The sequence below is a fragment of the Sturnira hondurensis genome, unplaced genomic scaffold (assembly GCF_014824575.4).
Source record: "Sturnira hondurensis isolate 20B ecotype Veracruz unplaced genomic scaffold, ASM1482457v3 Scaffold0022464, whole genome shotgun sequence".
NCBI classification, from domain to species: Eukaryota; Metazoa; Chordata; class Mammalia; order Chiroptera; family Phyllostomidae; genus Sturnira; species Sturnira hondurensis.
In genome coordinates this window covers 2,507,948-2,535,722 of record NW_028095095.1, presented here as the reverse complement: position 1 = coordinate 2,535,722, position 27,775 = coordinate 2,507,948, and the positions used below count along the sequence as shown (strand labels likewise).

The 27,775-nt window shown below is 47.8% G+C and overlaps 1 protein-coding gene across 1 annotated transcript; it reads right to left on the bottom strand.

Moving 5' to 3' along the window:
• Positions 1-27,775, bottom strand: GIMAP8 (GTPase, IMAP family member 8). The gene is given in 10 exon segments (XM_037035587.1): positions 1-270; positions 273-728; positions 1,473-2,135; positions 4,987-5,032; positions 7,042-7,223; positions 7,226-7,535; positions 13,684-13,852; positions 21,514-21,684; positions 21,852-22,002; positions 27,760-27,775. Coding segments are annotated over 10 exon segments (2,337 nt in total). The 3' UTR covers positions 1-97.

The following is a 27,775-nucleotide window of genomic DNA, read 5'->3' as shown; positions in this document are numbered from 1 at the left end:
CCCCCACCCTCAGTGGGCCACTAACTAGGAGACCCCAGGCATTTCACCCTGCTATGACCACCCTATCTTTTAAATTCTTTACAGCCCTATGGAAAACTTATATCCCAAGCACCCTTGGCATTTTTTTTACTGATGCTCCCCATGTACAAGAATATCCATGCCCTTTTTTATGGTTACATATTAGTTCACTGGCCATTTTCAAAAGGACTGCTACTTGGTCTTCCCTGGCCTGGCCAGTTTCATTGTTATTAAAAGCACAAACTTTACTCCACACTTTCTCATTATCCCCTTCACAGCTCTGTCATCTGTGTTGGCACAGTAATAGTTAATGTCCTCAGTTCCCAGGTCTTCCTTCCAGGTGAAAAGCACAATCATGCGTTTCCTGACATCCTTTCCAAAGTGGGACTCCAGCATCTTCACCACCTCTTTGTCCTCGTGAATGACCCTTCCCAGCTGGAGCACCAGGACCAGAACAGTATTCCCTCCACTGATAGGCCCATAGCGGCGGTCCAGCTCCAGCTGCAATGGATCACAGGACATCAGGCAGAGCCCAGGAGTGTCCACCACCATGATGGCCCGCTCAGCCCCTATCTTCTTGGCCTCCTGGAATGTCTTGGTAATTGGCTGGGCTTGGAGCCGAGAGAGGAAGACAGACCGCCCGAGGATGGTGTTCCCTGTGGCACTCTTCCCGGTCCCGCTCGGCCCCACCAGGATGATGGTCAGGGCACCTGTCAGGGGTAAGCAGGAGAGAGCCATGACCTCAAGTGGATCCAGGTACCCCCTTCAAAGCCCTGCCACACATTGCTGCTGAGGACACTCGGGAGCATCAGGGCCACCTCCCACCTGGCAGGACCAGCCCCAAGCATGGGGATGGCTTCTTCCAAACACACGCAAACTAGAAGCAGGACCTGGACCATAGTCCCTGTCCAGTGCTCACCCACAGACATGCTACTGCTCCTCTCTCTCCATCTGCTGTTTTCTAGTAGCTTCCTTGACTCCCTGGCACCCTGTGCGTTCATTGTTAGTCTTCACCAATTCACATGGGTCTAGACTACTCACCTCACCTCTATCTTCTGTTCCTGCTGTGACCATGTGCCCCCACTGCCAACTAATGCTAACTATAGCACAGTCTCCAGGGTGGAGTTGAGACATTACTTCACAGCATTACTTTTTGTGAAAAGGCAATGACTTGTGCCCCGTGCCAGATAGAGTGTGCTGAAAGCCATGTCTCACTACATCCACTTTCAACTCCATTGGCCTTTCATTGGCATCCAAAGGCACCTCGTGGTTATAGTGACAGTGCCCGCTGGCACTGTCCCATGTGCTGTGAAAAGGTGGACAATAAGTTTCCCCACAGGTGGCGTCACAGGGGCCATACTATGTGTGTCCTGGTGGCATCTCTCTGCCTTTGCCTGGAGAGCCCACATGACATTCTCTAAAGAGCATAGAACCTGCTTCCTGACGTGGCTTACCTTCCTCTGCGAAGCTGCAGGGCTGATCTCCGTTCTGCCACGCCATGCACACCAGCCTCTTCAGGAGCTCGTCCACCTGGCTCCGCTCCTCCTCTTCTGTGGCCCAGCGGTGGAAAACACTGGATTGGCCTCCACACTTCTGAATGAGCTCACGGAAGTCTGCGTTGCTGTTCAGAAACGTCTCTACTCCCTGGCCCCCTAGGTCTTCTTTCCTGGTGAGGAGAATGGCCATGTACTTAGTAACTTCATCTGCAAAGTTGCTTTGGAGGGTGTCCAGCAGCTTTTTGCTTCTCTCCACAAAGGAGCCCATCGGGGTCACCAGCAGGAAGGTGTGGGGGCCCTCCGGGGTTTGTTTCTGAAGATCTGACATCAGGTCCTTTGAATAGGACAATTCTGGACCATCAATGATCGTAATGTTCTTCTTCCTCCACATTCTGCTCTCGGACTTAAACTTTGTTGTTACCGGGAGGTCACTGAACTTGGTCTCAAAGACGTGCCTCCCTACCAGGCTGTTTCCGACTGTACTTTTCCCGGCACCACACCTCCCAATGAGCAGGACCTTTAGTTCTGTCGGCCTGGAGTTCATCTCAGACCCCGCGGCCAGCGGCAGCTGCTCCCCTGGCCTGTAGGATGAAAGAACAGATTCCGAGTCTCCTCTTGCAGCTGAGCACAGAGATGGGGACCGTGTGGTGGTTTCTTTTCTCTGTCAGTGTTTATAGAGAACAGTGTCAGTTCTGGGACCCAGCACAACCCTCATCCTGGTCAGAGACTGCCCGCCCACATGAAATCCACGGAAGGGGCTGTGAACAGATTCACAGCTACGTCAAGGGCTTGAAATGGCCTAGAAAGATGAAAATGTGAAACTTGGCCTCCACTGGCCTTGGTCCTTACCGTTCCTCTCATTTTGTAACCAAAAGTAAGTCCTGGTGGGCTGAAGCAGGATGAGGGAGAATGTGCGTTTACAATGACCCTGATTGGTGAACTCATAAAATCAGAGAATACAACTTAGAACTTAAAGGAAAATAGCGACTTACAGATACACAACTCAGCTGGATCTCCAGAACATACTAAGTAAAAGCCATCAGATGCAAAACCACATGCTATATGAACACACTCTATGAAGTTCAAGAACAGACCAGATTACTTGATGCTGGTAAGAATCTGGAGAGGTCATGGAAATATTCCATGTCTCTACTAGGGGTGTCCAACCTGTGGCCCACAGGCCACATGGGGCCCAGGGTAGCTATGAAAGCAGCCCATCACAACACCATAAACTTACTCAAAACATTTTTGTGATTTTGTGTAGCAATATATTTAATGTGTGGTCCAAGACAACTCTTCTTCTTCCAGTGTGGCCCAGAGGTGCTAAAAGGTTGGACATCTTCTAGATGGTGGTTGCAGATGTGCAGATGTGTACGAAGTCTCTGAGTTGTGTGCTTAAGATTTGTGCATTTTTGGACTTCCGCCAAGATGGAGGCATAGGTGGAAACACTGTGCCTTCTCCCACAACCAAGTTTGAATATAACAAAGGTTTAGTAAACAAAGACACAGCCAAAAAACAGAAAATTGGAACGCGCAGGCCCCGGTGACGGTGGCAGCTGTGGCGGCAGCGGTGGGAGGCGGCAGACGGACTGCCATTGCTCCTTGTTGACCCCGCCCCCCCGCGTACAGCGTCACAACCCAGCGACAGAGTTGCCCTGCTCTGGTGAATACCTAGGGCTCCGCTCCTGATACGTAACAGGCACGAACAGTCCAAAAGATGGCTCAAGAAGTTATCACTCAAGAGCCGATAACTCTAAACGACCAAGAAATAGCCAGCCTCTCAGATGCACAGTTCAAACAATGGTGATCAGGATGCTCACAGAACTGGTTGATTATAGTCACAAATTAGAGGAACATATGAAGGCTAAACTAATTGAAATGAAGGGAGATGCACAGGAAACCAATAGTGATGGAAAGGAAACTGGGACTCAAATCAATGGAATGGACCAGAAGGAAGAATGAAACATCCAACCAGAAAAGAATGAAGAAACGAGAATTCAAAAAAATGAGGAGAAGCTTAGGAACCTCCAGGACATCTTTAAACATTCCAACATCCGAATTATAGGGGTATCAGAAGGGGAAAAGAAACAGCCACGAGTGGAAAACTTATTTGAACAAATAATAAAGGAGAACTTCCCCAGTCTGGCAAAGGAAATAGACTTCCAGGAAATCCAGGAAGCTCAGAGAGTCCCAAAGAAGTTGGACCCAAGAAGGAACACACCAAGGCACATCATAATTACATTAGCCAAGACTAAAATGAAGGAGAGAATCCTAGAAGCAGCAAGAGATAAGGGAACATTCACCTACAAAGGAGTTCCCATCAGACTGTCAGCGGATTTCTCAAAAGAGACCTTACAGGCAAGAAGGGGCTGGAAAGAAGTATTCCAAGTCATGAAATCCAAAGACCTACAGCCAAGATTGCTTTATCCAGCAGAGCTTTCATTTAGAATGGAAGGACAGATAAAGCGCTTCTCAGATAAGGTCAAGTTCAAGGAGTTCATCATCACCAAGCCCTTATTATATGAAATGCTAAAGGGACTTATATAAGAAAAAGAAGATGAAAAATATGAACAGTGAAAGGACAGCAAACTCACAGTTACTAACACCCACACCTAAAACAAAAGCAAACCAAGAGGACAGCTAGTTCAGGAGTGGAACCATAGAAATGAAGAACACATGGAGGGTTAGAAACAGGGGGGTGGGAGGGGGAGAAGGGGGGAGAAGGTACAGAAAATAGCATAGACGGTAGGTAGAAAATAGATAGGGGGAGGGCGAGAATAGTAGGGGAAATACAGAATCTAAAGAACTTGACACATGTGGTCATAAACTAAGGGGGGGGGGAATGGTGGGGGAGGGGGTGTGCCGGGTGGAGGGGAATGAAGGGGGGGGAATAGAACAACTGTAATGGTATAATCAATAAAATATATATATTAAAATTTTTTTAAAAACATTTGTGCATTTTACTCTATGTAAATTCTACCTCAACAAATTTCAGTAAAAACCTGCACCTCAAAACTGTCTCTCCATACGTGACCTGTTCCCACCACTTCTCCTGTGACCCAAGGTTAATGCCAAAACTACACACTGAGCAAATGGCAGAGTCAGCAACTTCAGGGATAGTCACTGGTTCTGTGTCACCCAGAGCACCATGTGGACTGGCCCTCCAGACCTTGTTTGCATGGCAAGTCTGGGAGGGGAGTGAATGTGGCATTTAAAGAAAGCAGCTGAACTCTGGCTGATGTGGTTTAGTGGATTGAACACCAGTCTGTGAATCAAAGGGTCACCGGTTTGATTCCCAGTCAGAGCACATGCCTGGGTTGTGGACCAGGTGTCCAGCAAGGGACACACCAGAGGCAACCTCACACTGATGTTTCTCTCCCTCTTTCTCCCTCCCTTCCCCTCTCTCTAAAAATAAATAAAACCTTCAAAATAATACAGATATGAGCTTAACATTTTTTAAGGGTCATCTTACTATGCGGACTGTCTGCCTTCTGCAACGTGCCTTCTTTCACGCAGTCCTAGAAAATAAAGAGGACAGGTGATGAACGCAGATCTCAAATCTTCTCTTAGGTGTACATCAATTCCAGTTCAAGCATAAGCTCTCTAGAGGCGAGAGCTTGCATTCCTTGGTTATGAATACAGTTTTCACTCACGTTTTTCAGTCACAGAAACCAGGGGTGTCCAAACTTTTCGTGTCTCTGGGCCACACTGAAGAAGAGTTGTCTTGAGCCACACATTAAATACACAAACACTAATGAACACTGATGAACAAAAACAGGTCTGCACATAGTTTTCATGAGATCCGTCACCACAGATAAGCATAAAGTCCTCACATAATAACCCTGATTATGCAGCAGCCCTTTCGATAATTTTTTTAAATCACTGAGCAAGTCCCAAGTTTGTGATCACTATTATAGAAAGTGTGCATATCTAAGCAATGGAATGTCATTGATTTTTTAAAATATTTTTTATTATCAAAGTACAAGAAAAGAGGACAACCTAAAACTAGTGGGATGTTTGACACTGTACTTGAGAAACTAGTGCATCAGAATCTGGTTTGATAAAATGGTTGCAATTCTCAATAAGCTCTCAGGGTGCTCATCAGATATTTTGGTTCTAATTTTACAATTGCTGTGTTTCATTCTTGAAAATAGTTTCTCACAAACGTACATGCTGCCAAATAGCGATGACATGAGTAAGGCATGGTGGGGCGCACACGCGCACAAGTAGCACAAGCTAATGTACATTTATTTTATGTGACATTTGTGACACATAATCACAAGAAAATCTCACAATGTTTTAAATAAATGTACAATTTTGTGTTGGGCCACACTCACAGCCATCCTGGGCCACATGCAGCCCTTGGGCCCCGGATTGGACACCCTTGCCATAAACTTTCACTCTGGCTATTGTACGTAGAATGGATAGCGGTGTAAGAATGAATGAGGGGAAAGTTGTCAGCAGATTATTGGTAAACCAGTATAGGCGAGAGAAGAGGCTGGCTGAGACCAGGTGGTGTCCGTGGGCATGGAGTCAAGCAGGTGGGTTCCAGGTGCATGATCATGCAGACATGAGGATTTCTCGGACAGCAGGTGCTGGCTGGGGGGGAGGGGGGGTTATAGCCACCTCCCAGGTTTGGGTTCAAAGAGTGTGGTGAACAGCACATCCATTCACGGAGTTGAGAGAAAAACAGAAGTCTCACTGATTTAAGAGGGAAAACTAGCCCTGGCTAGTGTGGCTCAGTGAATTGAGCACTGGCCTGAGAACCAAAAGATTGCTGGTTTGATTCCTGGTCAGGGCACATGCCTGGGTTGTGGGCCAGGTCCCCAGCTGGGTGCATGCAAAAAGCAACCTGTCAATATTTCTCTCACATATTGATGTTTCCCTTCTTCCCTTCCTGTAGCTCTAAAACTAAATAAGACTTTAAAAAACAAGAGGGGGAAACCAGAAGTTTGGACACATGAAGTCTGAGGTCCTATATCAGAGCCCAGTGTAGATGTTAAGTAGCCATTGGATAAAGGACTCAGAACTCAGAGGAGAGACTGGACTAGAGCTACTAATTCAGAAACTGTTGGCAATAGATGGAGCTCAAAGCTGCTCAATGTAGCATCACCAGAGGACAGACTAGAACTAACCCAGGCAGATGTCAACTTTTAGAGCTCGTTACAGGAGGATGTGGCTACCTCCAGAGTGGCCAGAAGAGGACAGGGGGCAGGGAGGCTGAGGGGACAAGAAGAAGACAGTCCTATTGAAGCCAGGGGTATCTAATGAGCCATTAGTATCCAGAAATATGAGAGGTAAAGTCCAACAAGGATGCCGATGTATCCATTAATTTACCAATAAATGATCTGTCCAAAGGCTAATATTGCAAGTGACCTACTGTCTGGCACCTCATCATTGTAGATTATGGATAAACAACTAACCCTTTAAATAAAACCTGTGAAACTGTACCCTTGTCTGGGACTAGCTCCTTCCCACTGGCTCTAACGACAGGGAGACCCTGGGAGACCTTAACGGGAATTCTCACCTGGAATCCGCAGCCTTCGTTTCTGCAATTCACGCGATAGGGACCTCTGTTCGCCTCCACCAAACGCTTGACCATGTGGACGAGCTCCATCACCTGGAGGGCCCGCTCGGCCTCCCCCACCTTGTTGAAAGCGCAGTATCGGCTTCCATGGATTTCAACCAACTCTCAGACGGGGCTGTTTCGTCAAAGTAATCCTCCATGGACACATTCCCCAGATCCTCCTTCCTAGTGAAGATGGTAATGGTGTGCCTCCTGGCTTCCTCTCCAAACACCTTCCTGATGCCCTCAATGGCCTGTCTGTCTTCCTCCACACAGTGGCCCATGGGGATCACCAGAAGCAGGGCATGGAGCTTGGGGGCCGAGAGCTCCAGGCAGCATTTCATGTTTCGTTGCTTGTCTTCTGCACAAGCTGTGGAGGAGAACAGGTCAGGGGTGTCAATGACCACCACCTTCTCCCCCATCACGTCCCCACTCTCTCTCTGGCACGTTTCTGTTGTTGCATCCACCAACCTCGAGAACAAATGTCAGAGACTTTCAGGGTTTCAAAGATGTTACTTTATTGGCCAAGTTTAACCTGCGCAGGGGCAAACTCTCAGAGTGTCCAGAGACACAGTGCCCACAAGGGCTGCAAACGAGAGTCACGCCTAGCACTTACAGCTAAGTCCTTATATAGAGGCAAGCAAGCAAGCATTGCACAGAAGCAGATGTGGCGGTTAGCTGTTGGCTTACAGAGCCCGTGCGCGGGAACAGGGTGGGGTCTGACTCAACTGAGAGGAAAATTTTGAAACTAAACAGATGGCAATCAACTTACAGGATGTTTGCTAGGGACGCAGGCTCCTTGGGGCTGAGACTATTTTTCTTGTTCCCAACATTCCCCCATTTTCTTTGGGGGTATGTCAAACCCTTGACTCTTCATCACTCAGAAGGATGGTATAAGGTCGGGAGAGTACCATTAACTTGACTACTTCTACCCTCTCTTTGATAAAAGCAAGAACTCTATTTAGGATGATAGGCCCTACGGTGATCGCTAATAGGAGCAGTAAGAGGGGTCCAGCAATAGCAGATATAAGGGTAGTTAACCAAGGTGATGTTTTGAACATGGAGGCATATCAACTAGAACTTTCCTCCTCTTTATCTCTATCTTTTAATCTTTTGGTGAGTGTCTTGATATTTTCTCTAATTACTCCAGAGTGGTTAGCATAAAAACAACATTCCTCCCCTAATGCAGCACATAACCCACCTTGCTGGAGGAAGAGGAGATCTAATCCTCTCCTATTTTGTAATGCTACTTCAGCAAGGGAGTCTACTTGGCGCTCTAAATATATTACCTGATCTTGGAGGAGAGGGATATCTGAGGTGCTGTGCCTCTCATTGGCTGCGGGGCAGAAGCAGGTTACAGAAGGGGAATGCGGAAGTTAGACTCTCCTACAGGGCGTTCTTAGGCTAGCAGAAAACGGGCTTTTTTCTATCATTTCTCTATCTCTGTGGGTGCTTAGACAGCTCTTTCATCTGTCTCAGCATCCAATAATGGGACTCTCTGCTCTTGTTGCTGGAGCATGAGAATGCAGCTAGTGATCATCCATACTAGTGCTCCTTCTAATTGGCTGACTACTGTTCTGATGGCCCAGGGTCCTACGGTAATGACTAGGATGAGGGTGATCAGGGGTCCTAGGATGGGGGCTAGGAAGGACAGAAGAGTGTCCTGCCACCAGGAGGATGCTCCTGTCCCGGCCCTGGGCCATAGTCTGTTTTTAACAAAATAGCAACACTCTTCTCCTAGGAATATACAGGTTCCCCCTGTTCTTCGATTCAGAGCATTAATGAGGGTTTTTCCTCATCATTTTTCTCCTCCTGTGATTAACTATTAGGAGGGGTTCTGAGATTCCTTTCTCCTTCTGGAATCATATAAAGGACAATGGACGAAGGTCTCATCTTCTTATAACTACTTCAGGCTGGACATGGACGTCGTCCTACCTACCCTTGGGTCAGGGGTACCCTGAAAGAGGAGGAGGTGGGTGCAGCACAGAGGGAGTCCTTCCTGCAAGGGGAAGGACCTTACAGGGTCCTGGTCAGTTGACTATCACCAGGAATTTGTAGGGTTGGTGTCCAAAGGCTGGCATTACTGGACCGTTGGCCTTCTGGTCAGGTCATATTCTGGAGGTGACAGATTAGGCAGGTCATAGGCATATGGCCTATGTAAACAGAAAGAGACACAGGTTAATTCACAATAATTCCCAAACCAGTTGCTGTGCCTGTGAGACTGTCTTTTGGGATGACATTCCATTGCAAGGTCCTTCCTGAAATGACATTTAACAGTGGCAATTTGACAGGTCCTGTAAATTGTACATCTTTGGTGACATCACAAACCTGGTTTCAGCTCTTAAATGAAAATAAGACAGTTTTAAGACAGTTAGCTGAGCCATTCTCATATCCAATACTGAGCATAGTAATTTTCCTAGAACTGTAATTTTTCTCCTTAAGATCACCCTCACTGTTATTACAGGGACTACTTTGGGTCCCACTTTTGATTTTGACTGTTCATTTGCATAAACACACCAAGAGCAGCCTGGATCACTTTTGATCCTTAAGTCCACTTTGCTGGAACTCACACAGGGAACCTTCAGATTAACTTCTCAATCTGCCCCTCAGGGCACAGAAGCAGAGCCACACATCCGCCATCTGGCTTTGCCTGTACCAGTCATTTCACTCAAATCCTTGAGCCTCCATTGTGCCTATAGGTTCCTTTTAGCCATCTTTCAGGAAGGCAACCTTCGTTCCTTCCCCGGAAAGACTGGCACAAACCGCACAACCAACCAATGTACCAGGCTTTTCTCGTGGGCTTTTGCTAGCTTCACAGGTCAATCCCAGTTCCTCTGAGCTCTCTGGTAACGACCAGAACCCATACATGCCTCCTTCAGGTGTGACATTCCAGTCAAAGTCCTGGTTAGCAAAACCACTATTAATGACTGGTCTTATTGGTTTTATGCAAAGAAACCTTACATCATTATTCATTCCTTCAGAATGCCAGATTCTGGAGGGATCAGGTAGGGAGAAAAACACAAAGCTTGAAGGAAAATCTTTCTCCTAATACCCATCGAGATGCATCTCCATGCTTTATACCTTCTATTACTAACACCACATAATTTCTTTCCAAAATCTTCATAGTTCCATTTATTTTTATAACTTCCCACAGACTTTCTGCAATATTCACAAACCTTCTATAGCCATTTTACCTATCCAGATTTATCTATAATTCTCTTTTAATCCCTGTTCCTTTCCCACACTGGGAAGGACTATACTTAAACTCAGTATCTGGCAGCTAAAAGTCCCTAGATTCGCAGGGACATTTTTCACTTTTCTGAAGCTTAGACCTTGCAAACACCCTATAATCAGATGGTCAGCCATGGACCTCAGTTCATGACCTTCAAAACTAGAGCCATTCCTATCAGAACCAGTTACACAGAGAATCTGACTGCTACAGGGTCCACACAGCAGCAGCACACAGCTGCAAATCTATCCAGAAGCAAGAAAGCAGGGCTACTGATAGGGTAATGTTCTTTTGTTCTTACTTCTTAGTTACTTAGTTGTTTACCCCTCCTTATCTTAGTGGCTCAGCAAACGGACGAGTCCCTCTGACTTGTCTGGGCTTGTCTAAACAGGTCTCCTGCTACATCTCCCCCCTTTATCTATTCTGAGGATGGGAGGAGGTCTCCTGAAGACTTAGGGGCATTCCTAATTCTAAGTAGTTCCAGCAGCAGCAAATCTATCCAAGGTCATCCAGTCTCCTTCTCAGTGAATGATTTTAGATCTCTGATCAGGGCCTCTCCGAGGGGAGTGGCAGAGTTTCTAAAGCACTGTGACAGTCTGGTCTGGGTCTAAGCCAGCTAGGCTGAGGACTGTAGGCGCCTGTAACCCTGGTCTTTGTTGCCTGTCAGTGGGCTTTTTCTCTTCCCTTTCAGATATGGATACAGAACAAAATCCAAAACACAGAGTTCCGAAACAACACACAGGCATTCTCTTGCACCACTGCGTCCACTGGTGCCTCGCAAAAACATGTTCCTTCTGGCCCAGTCTCATGGCAGAGACATGCTGCTTTGCCTCAGGCTGAAGCACTGGTCAGCCCCAATTGACCCCTCTTGGGTCCCAGGTGGCAAAGGCATTCTCCCCAACTGGCTACAGGTGACCTTTCCCAGGTCTTACAATACAGGGTTTCTGATCAGAAACAGAACCACATGTGAGAAACTTGCTCTTTTCCCATGAAACCAGAAAACAAGTAGTTGAAGTTTCCTTTACTCCAGGTTTAAAACTTTCACATCCTTTATACATATTTCTACTTATCTAGATTTATCTATCATTTTTTTTATTCTTGGTTCCTCTGCTTAGGCAATCTGGTGGTTCCCTGGTCCCGGGAGGTGTCTGGTTTCCTGAAGGACCCACTGCTGGGCCACTCTGCTGCGACATTGTCTAATTGTTTAGACAGGTAGGCTACTGGCCTTTTCCAGGGCTCGTAGTCTTGGGTTTGCAGGCTGGCTGAGAGCCTGGTGGCCCCTTGTACTAAGACCTCCTTCCCGGTGGGGGGTCCAACTGGGACGGTGACTACTGAGTGTTCCGCTCTGGTGTCTACCATAAAGTCAATGTCCTGGCCCCCGACTTTTACTCTGACTATGGGCTTCTGGGGACCAAGCACAATGGAGCCCGGTCCTCCTCAGTCTTGCCTGAATCCAGCAAGGGCTAATACATTGGGGGCTGGCGCCAGTGGGACTGCCTGACTGTTAGATGGCTCCTCCTGCTGCTTACAGGCTGGACAATCTCGCTTCTAATGTCCTCATTCTTTGCAGTAAGCACACTGATCTTTGTCTATTCGTCACCCTTGGCCCTTTTGTGGCCCCCCTTTTCCTTTGGGAGGAGACTTCTGGGCGGCAATCAGGATCATGGCAACCTCCTTTGCCCTGCCTACCTCTGGGTCATCCCTATTTACATAAACTTTCTGGGCTATCTCCAATAGCTTGCTCCTATTCTCTCCCTCAAATCCTCTATCTTCTGAAGCTTCTTTCTAATATCTGAGGCTGCCTGAGTTACAAAGGCTATGTTTACTAATCTTCTATTTTCCTCTGCCTCGGGGTCGAGGGGTGTATATACCCTATATGCTTCCATAAGCCTTTCTAGAAACGCTGCTGGGGATTCTTCTCTGCCTTGGATGACTTCACTGACCTTACTAAAGTTGGTAGGTTTTCTCGCAGCTGCCTTGAGCCCCCTCAACAGACCCCAGCAATACTGGAGGATCGCGTCCCTTCTCCTAGTAGTATTAAGGTCCCAGGCCGGGGTCTGAGAAGGGAGAATGTCTTCTACCTCCCTCCTCCCCCAATACTGCCTTTGTGGCTTCCCATATTATCCTATCTCTCTCATCAGAAGTGAAGAGAGTTTGCAGAATCTGTTGACAGTCATCCCAGGTGGGCTGGTGAGTTCTGAATATGGTTTCGAAGAGGGAGATTAGCCTTTGGGGTTTCTCAGAGAATGGGGGATTCTGATGTTTCCAATTATATGTCACTGGTGGAAAAGGGCACATAAACTAGACGGGGGGGCGCCCGCGGAGGAGCATCTGGTGCCGGCGGCCCCTCCCGGAGAGGCAAAATGGTGGCACCTCCCGCCCGCAGCAAAATTCCCTCCCCGTAAAGTTCGCCTCCCCGGGTGTGTGACGGGCTCACACTGCAAACAAAGTGGAGAAGTCAAAAGTGCCCTCTGTGTGCCACCCTACATTAAAGGTGGGCCACTCGAATTGGCTCAAGGTTCATAGGAACTCAGGGTCTGGTGACGGCCCGCCATAGTCTAGGGCCCATCGCTGGAAATCAGGAAAGTTCTTTAAGAGACAGTCAAGTGGGGAACCAGGCACCGATTCCTGTTGTCCCATCTCGAGAAGACTGGGGATTTCGAAGGAAAGGAAACAGACCACACAGACAAACAACCAAACAAATAACACAGTTCCACAAACACACGGACGATCAGACGTGCCTGGCATACAAACTGAAACTAAACTCAGCGCAGCGCAGTGCGGGGGAAGGAAAACCTAACATGACCGGTCACAATCCGAATTACCAAAACCAAATTTCAGAGGGCGGCGTTCCACCTACTACCTCAGGGGTTATTTGCTCCGGAGCACCAAAACCAAAAGAGGATCCTCACCAAATACTTACTCAGCTCGAGCTGCCCGTTCGGTCTCCAAACCGAAACTCCGCCAAGGGAGATCTCGCTGGGGCCTCTAAATGTCGCATCCACCAACCGAGAGAACAAATGTCAGAGACTTTCAGGGTTTCAAAGATGTTACTTTATTGGCCAAGTTTAACCTGCGCAGGGGCAAACTCTCAGAGTGTCCAGAGACACAGTGCCCACAAGGGCTGCAAACGAGAGTCGCGCCCAGCGCTTACAGCTAAGTCCTTATATAGAGGCAAGCAAGCAAGCATTGCACAGAAGCAGATGTGGCGGTTAGCTGTTGGCTTACAGAGCCCGTGCGCGGGAACAGGGTGGGGTCTGACTCAACTGAGAGGAAAATTTTGAAACTAAACAGATGGCAATCAACTTACAGGATGTTTGCTAGGGACGCAGGCTCCTTGGGGCTGAGACCATTTTTCTTGTTCCCAACACTGTCACCATCCGTGCACTGAATTTGGACGTGAACACATCTTTGCCCAGAATGGTGTTTCCTGTGGCGCTTTTCCCTGCGTCCTTCTTCCCCAGGAGGAGAAGCCTCAGTTCCCCTGGGGAGTAGCCCTGCTCCTGCTCAGAAGCTTCCTCTGGACACAGATTCCTGTTGCACCTGTGGGAACAAAGGGCAGCACGTCAGGGTTCAACTGACAAGCAGGGTGAAGAGAGGAACTGCAAGAAAGTGTGCACACTCTCTTTTATTTTTAACCCTCCCATAAGGACTTTTTTCATTACCTTTTTAATTGTTTTTTTTTTTGAGAGAGAGAGGAGAGAGAGAAAAACATCAGTGTGAAAGAGAAACATCAACTAGTTGCCTCCCATATGCACCCTTGACCAGGGATTGAACCCACAACCTAGGCATGTGCCCTGACCTGGAATCAAACCCACAACCTTTCAGTTTGTAGGACAACGCTCCAACCAACCAAGCCATGCTGGCCAGGGCAAAGTGCATTCTCTTTTTGACTCAAGTTTTTCCCCCAAGTATTTAGGCTACTGAAGTCCTAGACTCAGACTCGACTGGAACAGGAAACGCTGTTTGCCAGGGTTGTGCTCATTTGTGAAATAAGCCCATACTGGTCGCATGTCACTGTGGACCTCACTAAACCAACAACCCCCTCCTCCACTCACCTTACCCCCACTTACATGCTGGGAGAAACCTAGACACACTCCGTGACAGAATAATACCCCCGCCCCCAAACACCAGGTGTCCATGTGCAAATCCCGGAACCTGTGACATCATCACCTTTAGTAATAAAAGGGACTTTGCCAATGTGATTGGGCTCTTCTGATGGACAGAGAATCTCAGATCAGCCAGCTGGGCTCCACATAAGTGCATCATGAGAGGCCTTAAAGAGGGAGGCAGAGAAGTCGGAGTGAGAGAAAGGAGCATGAGGGCAGAGCTCGGCGGGGGGAGGGGGGGGTCGGACAGGGAGAGATTTGAAAAGGCCACCCTGCCAGCTTTGGTGATGGAGGCAGACTCTACAAGCTGGAAAAGCCAAGGACACAGGTTCCCCCAAGGAGCCCCCGGAAGGATCACGGTCCTGTTCCACAACTTGGTGTTAGGAATTCTGACCCCCAGCACTGTACAGTAATAAATTTGGGGAGGGTTTTCATGACTGAGTTGCAGCAATGTGCTACAGCAGTACCAGGAAATGCATATGCTCTACCTCCCAGCCAACCTTCCAAACAGGAGTGTCCATGTGACCCACATCTAGTCAGTGACAGTTGAGGGGACATTTCCTTGGGCCTTCTAGAAATACTATTGTGCTGTTGATGCCAGGGACTGACTTCAGCAAGAGCTCCAGTTATCATGCTTCCCCCCTTTCTTTTTGCTTGGAATTTAAATGTGATGTCTGGAATTGCGGATGCCATCGTGGGGCAATGAGATAACAAATAAGATAACAAAAAGTCAGGTGTGAGCCATTCCAACCAAAGGAGGTCAGAGTAGAAGATAACAGAATCCCCAATGACATCACTGAGCCACCTCTTTGTTAAAGAAACACCTACTATTCTTACAATTTAAGCTGTTGCTATTGCCAAATGTGAGTCACCAAATTAGCAATATTGCCAGCAGCTGGGTTCCAGTGAGCACTGCAGAATCCCAGACCTCTCCCAGCCCTGCTGAGTCAGCATCAGTAACTCAACAACTTCCAGGTGGTTCCCATGAACAGCAAGTTTTAGAGTCTAAAGAGTCCAATTTCCCAGCACCGTCCCACTGAGCAGTCCCTCTGTCAGAGGCCAAGCACCCACATGTCCCTGAGTCTGTCCCCAGCTTCTCTGTTGTGCCCACTGGACTCTTGATCTCTTCCTGAGCCACAGTGTTTTCATCACTGAAACCAATGCCACTTCATCAGAATGACCTGATCGAGCGGGTGCCAACCCCTTTCTGTTGTTCGAAATTCTCTCCCTAGTCTTGGCTTTCTAATCTCCTAGAGGACTTTTAACATCAGTTGTCACTTATTTGGAGGAAACTCTGATGAAATTTTGAATGCCATTGATTGAATTCGTACTTAGTTTGAGAAGAACTGGCATCTTCACAGTGTTGCTGCTCCCTTCATTCTCCTTGTTGATCAGTTTTCAATACATTCTAATCCCAGCTGTCACTTCTTCTTGGCCCATAAATTAAGAGAAGTGATGCTCAAATTTAAAAATGTATGGGGAGACTGGCTACCATTGATTTCCAATATTACTGAGCTATGGGCAGAGAATATCTGTGTAAAATATGTATTTGTCATTGGCTGAGATTTACTTGTTGGCCCGTTAAAGTTTTTGTAAATGTTTCGTGTGGGCTTGAAGAGAATGCATAGCATGTAATTGTGGGTGCTTTTCCCAGTTGGAGACCCCACCTTGTGCCTGCCACCCTAGCTCCAGATCCCCAGAATGTCAGCCTGCCCTTCCCTGAACCCCTCTCCCCCTGCCCACCTGGAACATTCCTTTCCACTCTTCACCACACCACTTAAAAGTCACCTCCATGCCAAGCCTTTCCTGATTTTTCCAGATTGAATTGATCATCCGCTCTTTTTGAACTTTGGTCTCCCTGCTTCCAACCTTCTCCCAGAGTCTCAAACAAAGGACAGATGATAGCACTCATCAGTCCAAAGTCCCCAAGGGCTTTCCGAGTTTTGTAGTGGTTCAAGACCCCACCAATCCAGGCCCTGGATGCCTCCCCGACCTCCTCCTCTGCCCCTTCTCCACCTCAATTTATTACATCAGCCTCCCTGCTGTTCCCCAAACATGCAACCTTGGGGCTTCGTGCTGGCTATTCATCTGAACTCGGACATTCTTACCCCCCCCCGGGCTTGTGTGAGGCAGGTTCACCTGCGATAGGTTCCTACTGTATCACTCTGGTGGCACGGAAGGCCTTCAGTCACCTCTATTGAAGAGCACCCTGAACCCCAGCACCCACCGGCACACCCCATCCCCAGCACCCACTGCCCTCACCTTTCACATCATGTGCTAACTTGCCTCTCCTTTTTGTGCAACCCCACGTGTAGAAGGTAAGTTCCATGAAAATGGAGACTCACCTGTTTTGTTCAGCCCCGTGCCTACCACATAAAGAAAGCACCCGACCACCACTTGCTTGGGTCTGAGCACATACTATTTGACTTGAAGAACAAAGAAATGCAGCTGAAGAAAGTGAGGGATGAGAAAGGCCCTTTTCTGTGTCGTTGGTTGATAGCTCATACCTTTTAGAGAACAGTGGCTTGTAAAGAATGTGATTGTCTAACCACTACGCAATCTGCCTGAAACTAATAGGAAAATAATACTGCACAAAAACTGCAATGGAAATAAAAAGAATAATATATTAAGAAAGGCTAAAAAAATTATTCTAAGTAGTCCAAAGGAGGGCACATGCCCAGTTGGACTACTTGTGTTTAGTAAAGGCAAACACAAAATGCAACCACTTCACTTCATTAGTCTTGCTGAGAACACTTGTGTGCGGTAGAAGAAGAAGGGTGTGTTAAAAAGGGACCCAATGTCACTGTCAAACAACCTGAGTGTGCCTCAGCCTATCCCCTCCGATTTTAAGATACGATGATTCGAGTGTAAAGGCTTCATGGCCCCAAACAAGAAGTCACCAAACTATAGGCAATGGCCTGCCACAGGGAGGAACCTCACTGGAAGGATGGAGACAGAAGAGGCTGGAGGCCAGAGTGCTGACCCTCCTTCAAGAAGCCCCACCAGGAAGGACCCGCACCAGGCAGGAGTGAGGACACATTCACCAGGGCCAGAGACTCTTCTCTAATTTTCTTTTTAAAAATGTTAATTCTCACCTGAGGATATGTTTATTATTATTATTATTATTATTATTATTATTGATTTTAGAGAGAGGAAAGAAGAGAGAAACATCAATGTGATTGAGAAACATTCATCATCACCCTCCGCACAAGCCACGACCAGCATCAAACCCACAACGTAGCTCTGTGCCCTGACTGGGGACTGAACCTGCAACTTTTTGATGCAAGGGACGATGCTCCAACCAAGCCAGCCACCTTGCCTGGGATCTTCCCTGGTAAATTCTGGACCTCTCCTACATGACTCAAGACACACAGCCCAAAAATCACACCTCAGAACCGTGACTCCAGGAGGAAGAGACTTCTTTGTAGCCTAAGTCCAATCACTGTTGGGGGTCTTCTAAGAGCATCTTTTTGCCCTGACATTGCCATATAAAGACACCCTTACCCGAACTCCCTAATGTCCTTCATTTCCAGCATAACGCTGTTTCTATTGGGTATCCTTTACTGTCTGCTTTCTAATTTACTCTCAACTGCCCTTCATATAAAACTCCATAAGAATAAGACCTTGCCTATCTTGCTCTGTGTCCCTAGACCCTGATACAGTGTGTGTCATATACTACAGGGTAGGGCAAAAGTTGGTTTACAGTTGTGCAAGTGGTAAATAATATAATAGTCAATAATGATACAAGAATAAACTCTGGATAACAAGCAGACCTCCAGCCAAAATGCAAACATAAGTAGACACACTGTGCCTCCTCACACAACCAAAAGGACAAAAATAACCCAAAAACACAAAACTTCCAGAAAATTGAACTGTATGGAATTCCAACAACCAAGGAGTTAAAGAAGAAATGTTCATCCAGACAGGTAGGAGAGGTGGAGATGGGCAGCCGGGTGGAGAGGACTCACCTCGAGGAAGCAGCTGGCAGACCGGACTTCCTACATTTGTGCATAGATAAACTGGGAGGAAAAACTGGTGAGTGAGACAGACCACTCAACCCTGGCTTCCAGGGTGGGGAGATAAAGCCTCAAAGCCTCTGACTGAAAAAAACTTGTGGGGGTTGTAGCAGCAGAAGAAACTCCCAGCCTCACAGGAGAGTTCCTTGAAGAGACCCACAGAGTCCTAGAATGTACACAAACTACCCACCTGAGAATCAGCACCAGAAGGGCCCAATTTGCTTGTTGGTAGTCAGGGAAGTGACTGAAAAGTGACAGAGAGACCAGCAAGTGGCATTGTTCCCTCTTGGACCACTCCCCCACATATGGCGCCATAATGCAGCAACCTAGCTTGCCCGGCCCTAGCGAATACCTAAGGCTCCACTCCTTACTACCTAACAGGTATACAGAGGAAAAAAAGTATATGGCCCAAATGAAAAAACAGATCAAAGCTTTAGGAAAAATACAACTAAGTGATGAAGAGATAGCCAACCTCTCAGATGCACATAGTTAAAAACACTGTTAATCAGAATGCTCACAGAAATGGTTGAGTATGGTCACAAAATAGAGGAAAGAGTGAAGGCTATGAAAAATGAAATAAAGAAAAATGCACAGGGAACCAACAGTGAAGGGAAGGAAACCGGGACTCAAATCAACAGTTTGGAACAGAAGGAAGAAATAAACATTCAACCAGAACAGAATGAAGAAACAAGAATTCAAAAAAATGAGGGGAGTCTTAGGAACCTCCAAGACAACTTTAAACGTTCCAATATCCGAATCATAGGGGTGCAGGAAGGAAAAGAGGAAGACCAAGAAATTGAAAACTTATTTGAAAACAGAATGAATGAGAACTTCCCCAATCTAGCAAAGGAAATACTTTCAGGAAGTCCGGGAAGCTCAGAGAGTCCCAAAGAAGTTGGACCCAAAAAGGAACACACTAAGGCATATCATAATTACATTAGCCAAGATTAAAATGAAGGAGAGAATCCTAGAAGCAGCAAGAGAAAAGGAGACAGTTACCTATAAAGGAGCTCCCATAAGACTATCAGCTGATTTCTCAAAAGAAACCTTACGGGCAAGAAGGGGCTGGAAAGAAGTATTCCAAGTCATGAAAGGCAAGGATCTACATCCAAGAGTACTCTATCCAGCAAAGCTTTCATTTAGAATGGAAGGGCAGATAAAGTGCTTCTAAAGGAGTTCATCATCACCAAGCCCTTATAATATGAAATGTTTAAGGGACTCATCTAAGAAAAAGAAAAAGATCAAAACTATAAACGGTAAAATGACAACAAACTCACAACTATCAACAAACGAACCTAAAAAAAAAATGAACTAAGCAAACAACTAGAACAGGAACAGAATCACGGAAATGGAGATCATGTGGAGGGTTATCTGCAGGGAGGGTGGTGGGGAGATTGGGGGAAAAGGTACAGGGAATAAAAAGTATATTTGGTAAGTACAAAATAGGAGAAGTTAAAAATAATGTGGGAAATGGAGAAGCCAAAGAACTTATATGTGTGAACCATGGACATGAACTACAGTGGGGGAATGCTGGTGGGAGAGAGTTGCAGGGCAGAGGAGAATAAAGGAGAGAAAAAAATGGGACAACTGTAATAGCTTAATCAACAAAATATATTTTTAAAAAAGAAGAAACTCTGTTTCGCATGCGCACAACTGTTAATTTGCTTTTGCTGCATCCACTCCATAAACTAGGCAAGATGAGGTGCGCTGAGTGGGGTGTGAGGAAGGCAAAAGAAAGAGTCTGCCCTGGCTAGCGTAGCTCAGTGGATTGAGCGCGGGCCTGCAAACCAGATGATCGCGGTTCGATTCCCAGTCAGGGCACATGCCTGGGTTGCAGGCCAGTTCCCAGCAGGAGCCAGTTCCCAGCAGTGGACGCATGAGGAGCAACCATACATTAATATTTCTCTCCCTTTCTCCTTCCCTTCCCTTCTAAAGAAAGATAAATAAAATCTTTTTAAAAATTAAAAACACTAGTGGGCAAAGGAACAGAGACTTCCTGCAGGTGTGGAGAACAAAGGACTTGCTTTCCCAAGTAAGCGCCATTGTTTACATGCTCCCCATCAGAGTGTGACTAAAGGACATCCGCCCCACCCTTTCCAGCAGAAGATGCCATATGGAATCAAGATTCTCTCTCTCCCCGCTCTCACTCCCCGCCTGTCCCTCTGTCTCTCATGTGTACATTGCCCAACTCATACCATTTCCTCCCAGGCATATAGAAAACCCTTTTAAGGACAAAAGGAAACCCCAATTCTCCCCTCTCTCCCTGTCTCCTTTACCAGCCCAGTTCCCTGCGATCACCCCAGACCACTCCGGAAACTCCAGCAGAGCTCCGGAGAGGAAGAGAAAGCAAGCTCCCTCTTAAGCTCTAGTTACGACTCTCAACAGCCTCCACCTTCTTCTCAGGCCGCAGCCCTTGCAAAGCAGGGGGCGGGGGGCGGGGGCGCCAGGATTCCTCCCACCTCTGCAGTTCACAGGCACGGAAAAGGTGGTCACGGGAGCTTCCAGAGCTCGGCCTGGGGAGTCCTGGGTCAGGCATCGGGAAGAAGTGAAAGTGTGTGTGTGGGCAAGAGCCCAAGCGGCTTAAATGTAGGTGAGATCAGAAATATTATTTCTGGCTAACCTCGACCACTTTCAGGGTTCAGGTATGGGAGTCTGAGTGAGCAAAGGTTCAAGAATATTCAAAAACTGAATGTGGGAACTCAGAGTTCAAACTGCCACCTTCGTGGGGAGGGGAGAAGGCATGCTCGGGGCGGGGCGGGACGCAGCACCGGCGGCTGCTGGTGGCGCAGCCCCTAAGTCAGGGGATCCCTGAGGTGGGGACCCCATTCACTTTCCCTCTCCTACCCCTCCCACCAGGTCTTCACCCTAGTCTTGAGGGGAGCAATCCTCCCAGAATCTCCCCCACCCCAGGAAGGTGGGAGCCTCTGCCCCCACTCCCCACCCCGTGGGGCTGGGGCAACGATTGCTGAACAAGAAGGAACCATTTCTGAGGTCCTGAGAGCGCACCCTCCAGGCGGCTCCTGTCCCCTCTCTGGGTCTGGGGCCCACCGGGTGTCGGCACATCTCTGCTCCAACATACCTTGCTCCTGTCCGCTGGCCTGTCACAGTCTCAAAACCTCCACGCTGGGGTGGCTCCTTTCTCGCTGGTTGAAGCAGCTGCAGAGTGCGCTCCCGCGGGCAGAACCTTAAGCAGTGGGGGGGTGTGGCCAGGAAAGGGGGGCGGCGCCAGGAAAGCGGGGCGGGGCCAGCCCTGCGGGCGCGGAATCTTTCTGATTACCAGCGTTTCCGAGAAGGAGGAAGTTTCTATACGGGGGTTCCACCGAAACAGGAAACAGTTGCAACCCACGGGAAGCTCAGATTTAGTACCAGGCCACAGGGAACAATGTCAGGGGCGGCGGGATTAGGGAAGGCACACACCTCCCAGGGCGCCGGCCCCCTTGGGCGTTCTCAAAACAGCATGGCCCCTTGTGCAACGACAGCATGGACGGGTGGGGGACAAACGGGAGGGTCCCTGGAGATTGGCCATCGTGCCCCGGGCACCACGGGCTGTCTGGGGGGCTTCCTGCTGCTAGGAACAGAAACGATGGCACCTTTAGGGGCTTCAGTGAAGACGTTGTTCCCACCAGCAGCTCCCTGGCCTCTGTCCACCCTGAAAACAGCCTTGGCAGTGTCAGTAACAATTCCTCACCTCCTCTTCCAGGAAGCCTTCCCTAACTAAGACCACCGGCCTGAGGAACCCTCAGACTAATGCTGCTGCTTCCCAGGCCAAGAATTCTTTTCCTGGGCTAGTAAAGCACTTGAAATGCTGACATGTCCATGCTTTCAACTAGCTGATCCAACCAAAGTTCCTTGGTGAGAAGCCATAGCTTCCCAAAGCCTCCCAAGACAGAAAGAAGTGGAACACGAAGCACGATCTTTTCACATTGTATTTCGTTGTGGTAAAAACAACGCAAGACAAAGGAGGACAGGCCTGGCTGGTGTAGCTCAGTGGGTTGAGCACTGGCCTGCAAACCACACGATCGCGGTTTGATTCCCAGTCAGGCCACATGCCTGGGTTGCAGGCCAGTTCCTATCAGGGGACTCACAAGAAGCAACCATACATTGATATTTCTCTCCTTCTCTCCTTCCCTTCCTCTCTAAAGACCAATAAATAAAATCTTAAAAAAAAAAAAAAAGACAGGGGGCGGACAGGGTTGGAAATATAAGACAGAAACCTGTACTTGAACAAAAATTAAATTAAAAAATTATATTAAAAATAAAAATATATAGCTCAGTGGATTGAGCATGGGCCTGCGAACCAGAGGATCGCGGTTCAATTCCCAGTCAGGGCACATGCCTGGGTTGCAGGCTGGTTCCCTGCAGGTCAGTTCCCAGCAGGGGACGCATGAAAGGCAACCATACATTGATGTTTCTCTCCCTCTCTCCTCCCCCTTTAAAAGATAAATAAATAAAATCTTAAAAAATTAAAAAAGTAATAAATAAATAAATAAATAAAAGAGAAAAAAGTAAAAAAAAAAAGACAAAGGAGGACAAAGAATATTAAATGGACCATCATAGCCATTTTAGGTGTGCGGTCCAGCGGCCTGAAGCTGCAAGACTCATCCTCACTGGGAAACTCAAATTCCCCTCCTCTCCCCTCTCCCCCCTCCCTCAACCCAGGGAACCCCCTTCCTGCTTCCGTTCCTAAGACTTCGGTGACTTTAGATACTTCATACTGGGGGGAAATCAGACCGGGTGTGCCCTATGGAGATTGTCTTTTTTTTCCTTAATGTCATGGCTTTGGGGTTCATCCATGAGAGAAGACTTGTAAATGGGGTGCAGGGAGACTGGCCATTCCATGAACTTGACCTCACACTTGCACACCAGGCTTGGTCTTTAAAATGCAGGAGGTGCTGAGCTGTCTGAGACATGGTCCAGGAAGGAGGGGCAGACTTTCAGCAGCTGCACTGTCCCCAGGGAGCACCTTCTCCTGGCCTGGTCTTGTCCAAAAGCTGAAGGAATGGTGCCAGTGCCCACCAGGGGCTTCAGGCTACAGGCTACCCCTTGGAGGGACACTGACAAGGCCTCTCCCGTCCCCCACCCCATCTACCCCATTCTTAAGAAGGTCCCCAAGGCTCCCACCCTGGGGCATTAGGTCCACTCGCATTGACTTCCTTCAGTGAAAGGTAAGACCTCGGCCGTGGTGGCTCACCCCAGCTGTGTCACTCCCAGAAACAGAGTCAGTTCTGGGGCAGAGCCACAGGCCTAGCCAGCTAGCGTGTCCTCAAAATAGACAACAGAGTAAACTGAGTTAAGAAAAAGCGCACTTCACCTGAGGACATTTTTTCATTGCTTTTAGAAATTGAGGAAGAGAGAGAGAAACATCAATGTGAGAGACACGTAGGCGCCCGACCACCGGGAATTGAATCCACAACCTTTGTTCACGGGACAACACTTCAACCAACGGAGACACACCAGACAGGGCTTGCACTTGTTCTTAAATAAAATAGGAAGTTTTGTGGAGCACGCTGGATAAAACCAAAGCTTCAATGAACTCTGCGATGATTTGGCAGGTTTTCTGTCTGCTGCGCTGACCGTTTTTACTAAATGATCCTCCTGCACACAGATTTTGGGAGAATTGATGTGCCTGCCGTGAAGGCTGCCTGGGGTTCCGGCCGGACCTGATCTGGGGAAGGATGGAGTCTGCCTGCCCTCTAGTGGCCATATAGCTAATAACAATGTCAGGGCAGGGAGCGCTCGCTCCGCAGGGACACCCCTCCTCCCACCCCCTCCCAGACCCTGGGCAGAGGGAGAGTGGCTGTGCTTCCAGGCGTCGAATCAGCCTGGAAGACGCAGGTGTTGCCAGCTACGTGGAGGCTGCCGGGCGCCGCCCCGGACGATTCACACCACCAATCCCCGCAAGCCCTGCGAGACGGAGAAACAACGGAGTGGAGACAGTCTCCGAAACAGAAACAAATCCGTGAACTGCCGGGGACTGTGGCAGGTCCCACAATGGCGGGGATGAGAAGGGGGAAGACCTCCCCCACCCGTCCCCCGCGCCGACCCCCGCCCCGGGAGCCGTTTCTGCCCGAGGGCTGAGAGGGCGTAAGGGAAGTTCTCGGGTGCAGGACCCATGGCAGAGGGAGAAAGGCAAATGCCTGGGCATCTGGGGTGATGAGAGCAGCTTGGCTGGGGATGGGGGGTGGGGGGTGGGGGGTACAGAGTTGGGCTGGAGGTAGGAGGACCAGGTCCAGGCTACTGCAAGAGTCTAAGCCAGAAACTCAGTCGTGGACTACTATAGCGACAGTGACCATGGATGGCGGGGGAAAAAAGAACCGATCTGTGATCTACTTAGGGGAGGGAAACAATCGTTTTTAAAAGACAAACTCAGTGCTGCTGTGACAATGGTTCAGGCTGCCACGTTGAAGGGCGTGCAAGTCACAGCTAGACATTGCTTTCAGAAAAGCAATGCTATTACATGTTTTACTTCAAAGACAAAAAAATGTGTTTACCACACTTTGGACAGATGGCAGTAAAGTGTCCTGTAAGTAAATGTGTGTATTTTGACAGTTTTCTGGTAGAATTAAATGTCTCATTCAAACAGAGTCCTTCTTTGTTACAATAATTAGTGTTAACAAACAATAGGTTTCTTTTAAAACTTTTGCCCATGCTGGATAGTTCACTTGGTTAGAATGTCGTCCTAATATGCCAAGATTGCAGGTTCGATCCCCAGCCAGGGCACTTACAAGAATCAACCAATGAATGCATCAGGACTATTGATGATATTCCAATTAGAACAAGTACAGACAGTAAAGAACACTGCTGTAGGTTAGAGTTTTCAAAAAGTTTATGTACAATACATAGCAAACAGAACAATGAATTCTGTAAACGTGTAGAAACAGTTGGCCCAGATTCATGTCAAACCTGCTGCCCCCAGCAGCACCAAAGAGATACACTCTCCATTCTTGTCCCCCATGGGGATAAGGAGAATTCCGGGGGGGGGGCGGGGAAATGCAGTAGGTACTGAATGGGACATTCTGAGAAATGAAAGCTCAGGTAGTGCTCCTGGGGAGAGTGGAAGTGAAGACGCAGGCCTTGATATGAGCAGACAAGTCAGCAGTTATTTCGGAGACAAGCAAGAAGATTGGGCAGAAGGAGACAAAATCCCTCCTCCTGGGCCAGCGCTCACTGAAGTTAGTGCTGCTCAGCCCAACATTGCCAGTTTCAGGAGGGCCTTTTTCAGCAGTTACCATTGGTCTTGTGTGCCTGACTTCGCCCTTCCAGGGGCTGGGAGAGATAAGAGGGTCCATCGATGTCTGCTGCCAGCCTCATTCCACACTGCGCAGCACCCGGTGTTGGGCGAGCCAACCTCGGAAGCTGTCTAGAGGTGGCTACATGCCCTGTGTCAGTGGCCCGTAGCTGGAGACGAGGGATAGGTAATAAATGAGGGGAAAGAAAGTGTGGGTTTCCTGTCTGGTTTTCCATCGGCTTCATTCCACTCTTCAGCTTGATAATCTTAGCTGGGCTCCAAATCTCTCCCCAGATGTGTGAGGTCTGAATTTGAGCGCTCTGATAGGTAACTAAACTCTTTTTGATGTGTGTCTCCACTGATTAGCTTCATCATTGTTTTCCTGAAAGGAGGTGTTATAAACTGAATGTTTATGTCCCTCTAAAATCCAACTGCAGGATGTTGGGATTTAGAGACAGGCCTATTGGAGCTAATTAGGTCCTGAGGATGGAGCCCTCATAATGGGATTAGTGGCCTTATAAGAAGAAGACAGAGCCCTGGCTAGTGTGGCTCAGTGGATTGAGCACAGGCCTGCGAACCAAAAGGTTGCCAGCTCGATTCCGAGTCAGGGCACATGCCTGGGTTGTAGACTGAGAGGCAAACCATCAATGTTTCTCTCATGCATTGATGTTCCTCTACCTATCTTTCTTTCTCCCTTCTGCTCTCTCTAAAAATAAGTAAATAAAATCTTAAAAAGAAGACAGAAATTACACTCTCTCTCTCTCTCATATCAGGACACGGGAAGGCTGTTGTCTGCCAGCCAGGAAAAAAACTGTGAGAAAATAATTTTGTGTTATTTAAGCCACTGGGTCTATGGTACTTTGTTACAGCAGCCCAAGAAGACTAGGAAAGAGCAGGGTGAGGAAGAAAAACAATGAATGTATAAATAAGTGGAACAGCAAGTCAATGTCTCTCTCTCTCTCTCTCTCTTCCCTTCCTTCCTCTCTCTCTAAAATAAATAAAAATAAAATTAAAACTTTTAACTAAAGAAGAGGCACCATTTTCTGATTCGCATGAAAGCTAGTGGTCACCCTTGCTGATTGGCTGTGGCATCGTCTGGGGTCACAGCACTTTCTCACGGCTCTCGAAGACAGGACAGCGACAGGCTGGTGCGTTCGGCTTGGGGACACTGAGTCTGAGATATGCAGACAGGGCAGGCAGAGAAGCCTAAAACATCATGACTCAGTCCTGTTTCCCATAAGTTACTCATGCCAATCCTCCCACTGAAAACAACCAAAGGTCAGACAGAATAAAAATATGTTTAAGTCTTCTCAAAAATATCCAAAAACTGTCCTGGCCAGTGTGGCTCAGTTGGTTGAAGTGTCATCCTGTAACTGAAGGGTTGAGGGTTCGATTCCTGGTCAGAGCACATACCTAGGTTGCAGGCTCGGTCCCCAGCATACATTCCTTGGTCTGGGCGCCTACAGAAGGCAACCAATTGATGCGTCTCTCTCTCCCTTCATCTCACTCTAAAAGCAATGAAATTATGTCCTTGGGTGAAGATTTTTTAAAAGTATCCAAGAACAATAAGGCAATAAGGAACCACCAGACCAAAGCAAGAGCATGTCACCATCTTGGAAAAGGAGAACCCTTGCTTTGTGGCCTCCTTGGGAGAGGAGAATGGAAACTGAAGTCCAGGGGACGAGTCAGACAGAACAAAGGGGTCCTCAGAGCCAATGTGCACCAGAGGGCGCCACTGTCCCATTGGCATTTATTACAGAAAGTCTGGAGTCTCTCGATAGGCATCCCATTTTGGTTCTTTTTTAACAGAATGAATTTGACATATAACACGGTATAAATTTAAGATATACAACATGTCGCTTTGATACACTTTTTTAATTTTTTATTTGATTTCTTTTTTTTTAGAGAGTTAAAGTGGGAGAGACACACACATTGATTTGTTGCTCCGTGTATTCACACATTCATTGGTTGATTCTTGCATGTGCCCTGAATAGAGATCGAACCTGCAAACTTGGCGTATGGGGACAACATTCTAACCATCTGACCTACCCAACCAGGGCTGATACATTTATATATTGTATGACTGCCAAGACTCACCAGCAATATCAGCCAT